This window comes from Charadrius vociferus, unplaced genomic scaffold, assembly GCF_000708025.1.
Source record: "Charadrius vociferus isolate BGI_N301 unplaced genomic scaffold, ASM70802v2 scaffold1578, whole genome shotgun sequence".
In the NCBI taxonomy this organism is placed as follows: Eukaryota; Metazoa; Chordata; class Aves; order Charadriiformes; family Charadriidae; genus Charadrius; species Charadrius vociferus.
Genome location: NW_009649704.1, coordinates 549,231 through 554,510, shown reverse-complemented (window position 1 = coordinate 554,510; position 5,280 = coordinate 549,231). Strand labels below are relative to the sequence as shown.

The 5,280-nt window shown below is 51.2% G+C and overlaps 1 protein-coding gene across 1 annotated transcript in view; it reads right to left on the bottom strand.

Moving 5' to 3' along the window:
- Window positions 1–5,280, bottom strand: part of CSMD2 (CUB and Sushi multiple domains 2) — a 308,452-nt gene that overhangs the window by 23,981 nt on the left and 279,191 nt on the right. Inside the window, 3 exon segments of the mRNA XM_009890603.1 lie at window positions 1,103–1,276; window positions 3,869–4,057; window positions 4,876–5,049. Of these exon segments, the coding sequence (XP_009888905.1) occupies window positions 1,103–1,276; window positions 3,869–4,057; window positions 4,876–5,049 (537 nt within the window).

The following is a 5,280-nucleotide window of genomic DNA, read 5'->3' as shown; positions in this document are numbered from 1 at the left end:
AGTCAGAGTAACACTGAATGTTTCCAAAAATCCACCCGCAAAGATGACAGGAGAGACAGTGAAAACCACATGGGGAAAAAGGCACGAATTAGAGCAGAAAACCCTTCCGAGCAGCTACAGATCAAGAACTCTACAGATACGGCTTCTGAATATGAGGATGACTCTGCCCGATTGCTTCTTCCCTTCCAAAGCAGAGGTTAAACTTGGTCAAGTGGAGCTGCTAAATCTAAGTGCCATAATTAAAAATTAACACTTGTCCCAAATGCTTTGCTCCAACTAAGTTCTTATTTTGTCTGCCTCCGTGCTCTCCAAGGAACACGTGCCGGGCTGGCGTGGGGAGGGCTCTGCACAGCACCCTGCCAGTTACCCACCGCCCTTCCCTCCGCGGCAGGCCATCAGCTGAGACCCCGGCGCCCCGACCGCGGGAAGGCTGGGCAAGCACGTTCCACTGCAGCCCCCATGATTCCGACCCCAGTCCGCCTCATCGGGGACTTTTTTTGCTTATCGGGATGTTTTCAGTGCAAGACCTCTCTCACTCTGGCATGGGAGTGGGGACGGACTTCTGTTGCCAAACTGCTCTCGGTGGAGACGCTGATGATGTGGAAACTCATCATACCAGCTTCCATGCGCCTTGTGCAGACCTGGGACTGCTGTGGTGCCGTAACAGCAGATGTTGGGCCCTGGAAAAGGGCCACATGGGCTTCTTTTATCAGAATGCATGAGAAAGAGCTTCAGACGCTGCAGATCGCATGCAAGGACCTGATTTTGCCTGAGACACGTTCATCCTGCACAGACTCCGCATGGAGAGAACTGTACAGCAGCGGGCTGCAGCACACCCCCTCCCACCACCGTTTGCTGCAGTGATTTATTCCTCGTCTCGCAAGCCGAGTGCTTTTCTCTCTGCCAGTGCTTATCATCCGAGTTGCAGGAGACTGGGATAGCTGAGAGGCAGGCAGAGGGGAGAGTCTTCCACAACCTCCCTCTGCAGCACGTGTATTCTCCAGCCCGAAGCACAGCCAGTCATGCTGCCCCCTCGCCGGGTAAAAAGGGGATAGTGGAGGATGGGACTGCCCCATCCCCTCCTTCCCACAGCCCACCTCACCTGAGCAGTGCGGCAGGGACCCGCTCCAGCGCCCGTCGAGCTGGCACATGCGAGTGGAGTTGCCGATCAGAGTCCGCTTCCCGAGGCAGCTGTACCGGACCACGGAGCCGACGGTGTACTTGTCCCCCGAGATCTGAGCGTGGGGTGGGGAGCCAGGGTGGCCGCAGGAGACCACTGTAAGAGACAGAGGCAACAGCTTCAGCCAGGAGGGAACTGCCCGTGACGCTCGTTCGAAGGCAGATGCAGCAGGGACGCAGCAAAGCACTGCGTGTCTGAGGTGGCCGCACGGCACCTTGGCAGCTTAAACCCCCTCCTCTGCCCCACAGCCCACCAAACGCCCGGTGGCTCGTGCCACGGTGCAGGTGTGGGACATCACTCTCCTTCTGGGGAACGTGAGCTGGTCCTCTAAGGACTGCCAACGGTTTGTGCATAAATGCCTAGTCCTGACGCTGACAGGCACTTTGCAGGTTCCTTGGAAAACTCATCCCGTCTTAAAGATGAGTATTTCCATGCACGCCCTCACTCCCACCCACCCCCGGCAGCGCCAGGCCCTGCGACACCAAGCTGCAATCGATGCCGTGTCACACCTGAGCAAATTATCCCGGCAGATTCTGAGCGCTGCTCACTCGACCATTGCCAGTAAAAAGCCACCACTAACAATAATTAATAGGTTTCCTTTAGCTTAGCAATCAAAGTGGAGGCAGGGAGGCTGTTGACAAATACACTGACAGATCCGGGGGCTATTAGACAGGTTTGGATGAGGATGCTCAGCGTAAAGACCATTCACCGCTCGGTTTCTGAAGGAAAGCGTCCGTAACTGATATCTTCTCTCCCTCTGCTAGTCTAAAAATACCAATACTGGCATTAGGTAGAAAACATGATGTATGTTTCAATAAAAAGGAGAGCACGCGTATGTTTGGGCACGTGGGCGTTGAAATACACTGGTGCAGAGCTGTGACTAAAACCAAGGACACTTTGCAAGGAAATGGGTTTGATAGCTAATACTTAAACTCACGCTGTAACTAACAATTTAATAACAGATACTCCAGCAGACTCAGCTAAGCTTAAAACCTGTGGCGGCATTGAGGATTTTAAAGGATTTACGCACACCGTGTGAAGACTGTTTCTTGCGATGCGTTAGGCTCCGCTCCCGGGTACTGTACGTATCGGACTCGCTCCCCCACCCCTCACAGGGGACCAGCTCTGGTTTACCCTCTCCTCAGAAACAGGCGTGAGAGCACTCGCAACCCGAGCTTGTCTGGCATCACCCTTCTTAATTTACATTTTAGGAAGCGCCTGGTAATTGTAGGTACTCAGCTACGAACACTTTAAAAAGGTATGGGTTTCAGCACCGAGCGCATCTGAAGGTCAACACACAGAAAACAAAGACATGCAAAAATCTCTTTCTTCCCTTTTTTTTTTTTTTTTAAAACTATTAAGCCCATGAACCCAGACAATCAGTTGTAAAACTGACCTGAGTTTCCAAAGTTTTGAGAATGCCCACAAATCCTCCAAGTCAATGGATGCTCAACGCTAAGGAAGGAGATCCCTTTAACTTAGCCGGAAAGCGGTGGACCGAGGGAGCCTGAGATATTAGGCTCCTGGGTTTTAAAAGGTAACTGCTCCCCCGGAGCGCCTGCGGCTGCAGTGACACACAGTTATCACTTGTCAATTCCCCATGGCCTGTGCAGGGTGCTGCGAATGCGAGAAGGTGGCATGCTGCTAACAAAAGGAAAGGAAAATGTGCCAAAAACTACTTTGTACGACTAGGTGTCAAAGGATAACGCAAGAAAATGAAGAAACAATCACGGCTTTGGAACAGCTCAGCCGATTTGAACTTAGGGAGCTCCCTTTCTGACTGCTTCAGCCATTCGTTATGCCAGGGAAGAGGAGATGGCGGCTGCTCTGGTCTCCAAAAGGACACAGTAGCTGTGCTGGGGGTTGGTGTGCCAGGGCTCTGCCCCTGCCTCTGCCACGAGCTCACTGGGCAGCCCCACGTCAACTCCAAACACGCTTTGGACCTTGGTTTCCCCCGGTGTAAGATGTCACCACTGCTGACAACTTCATACAACGCACAGAGCCCTCCTGCACCAGGTATTGCTACTACAGCATGAGACCATCATGAGTATCTCGTGTCTTTTTACACTGCTGGAAATACCCCTTAAGCCAAACCATCACCCAGAACCTCCCAATTCTCTCTGCAAACCACAAGGGCAGAAAGGACCAGGACAATGTAAGAAAGGGGGAAAAACGTAAAGTAAGGGTCAGGAAGCAAATCCTCGTTAGCACCTGTGTCGCAGCAGAATAAAGGCTGCATTTATTTCACCATCGCACTGTCATTTTTTCCCCCAAAGCCACAGGGATGAGTGGGTGTATGAAAACTCAGCCATGCCTGAGCGGTGCTAAATCCACTCTGTCCTCAGCCAGGCTAATTGCACGCTCCTTCCTATGAGGATCTGTGTTGCAGAAGTTCTGCTGCCCTTCTCCACCTGCAATACTTCTGCTGGAGCTGCACGAAACCAGTAAAACCCAGTGGGAGCTGCCGTCCCCTGCAGAGGGAAACCATCTCTAATGGGATTTCTCTCCTCAGACCACAGATTTTCCTTCTGTGGGCAGGATCCAGAGGCCAGTGAAGCTGACGAAATAATTCCCGTGGATTACAAAGGGCTTTGGATCCAGACTTTTTACATGACCGCTCAGCTAAGCAACAGAGAACTACATGGGATGAGAACCTGTGGTGGATGGGTATTATTCTGAAGGACTTACAAAGACACTGTGGGAGGGCACGGTCCCAAGTGCCATCCCCCTGACAGGTAAGGACATGTGTACCCAATAAGTAATATCCATGGCTGCACTGATATGAGACAGTTGTTCCAAAGCTGAATCTGTGAGGACCACTTGGCTGCACTTGACGGATGCTGTTTTCCAGGTGCCCGGGGTCAGTACAGTTTACAACTGCAAACAAACAACAAAAAAAAAAATACAAAACAAAGGGTGTAACAAAGAACAAAGGATTCTCCAAAAATGAGCAGAAAAAGGGGGAAAAAATAGCAAATCACATATTCCACAATTTAAGGGTTTTTTAATTTTTTATTTTTTTTTTTAAGATTCCTTGGGGCAGAAATAGACAAAATCCTTATTAAAAGGAAAAAGGAGAGAGCAGAGGCAGTCCTGCAGGCTCAGCAGCACAGCCTCGCTCTTGGGCCCCAAACCGGCACTTACGTTAGCCAGTTGAGAGCAACTGATTTCTTGACCAGCACAGCAACGGTTTCGACAGAAATAGTGGATTAAAGGAGTACAGAGGAAGGGAGTGCAGGGAGGGGAGGGAATTTGAAAAGTGAACTTGAGCGCTAATACCCATGGAAGTTGGGCAGCCCAGAAGGAGAAAGGGCTCTGCACAAAGGCTGCAGCATCTGCTTTGAGTGAACTGCTCTAGGGTTACCAGGATGACCTCTGCTAAGGGTCTGGCCTGATATTTTCTTGTGCCCTCCCCACTTACAACACATACTTGGATGCCTTGGAGGATGTAGGGCCGGGCAGGGTCCGCTGACAGCTTTGAGCGAAGCCCAAGGGAAAATCAGGTTTGTTGCACGAGATGTACACAGCCCTCAGCGTTCAAACATCACCGGTGCACTCCCGAGGAACCGCAAGATTTGGCTAACATGAATTTACGACAGCATCAAGCTGGATTTTAGGAAGGCGGAGTAACAACCCACGAGGAAGGCGCAGGCAAAGGTGATTTGCCTCGACCGGGGCGGAGGCAGAGGACTCACCGCGGCAGGCGGGCAGGGTGCTGCTCCACTGTCCGTTGGCCAAGCACTGGGACTGCGACGCTCCTTCCAGGCGGTACCCAGTGTTGCACACAAACTTGGCCACGTCGTTCAGATTGAACTGACTCCCCTGGGTCAAGCCGTTGGCAGGGTTGCCAGGGTGGCCACAAGTGATGGCTACAATGAGAAATTGGAGATGTTACTTTTTTTTTTTCTTTTGGCCTAGAAGAAAGGGGATTATCCATTGGAAAAAGTTCCCGAGGATGAAGACCATAAAAAACCCCCATATCAACCCTGAAACCCACACTGACTTCAAAGATTTGTGGCCAGCTCTGTTGAAATACTGAATCAAAATGAGAGCATGGTACCTTTGTTCATTTTACCGGCATAAGAAATTCTCTGAACCGC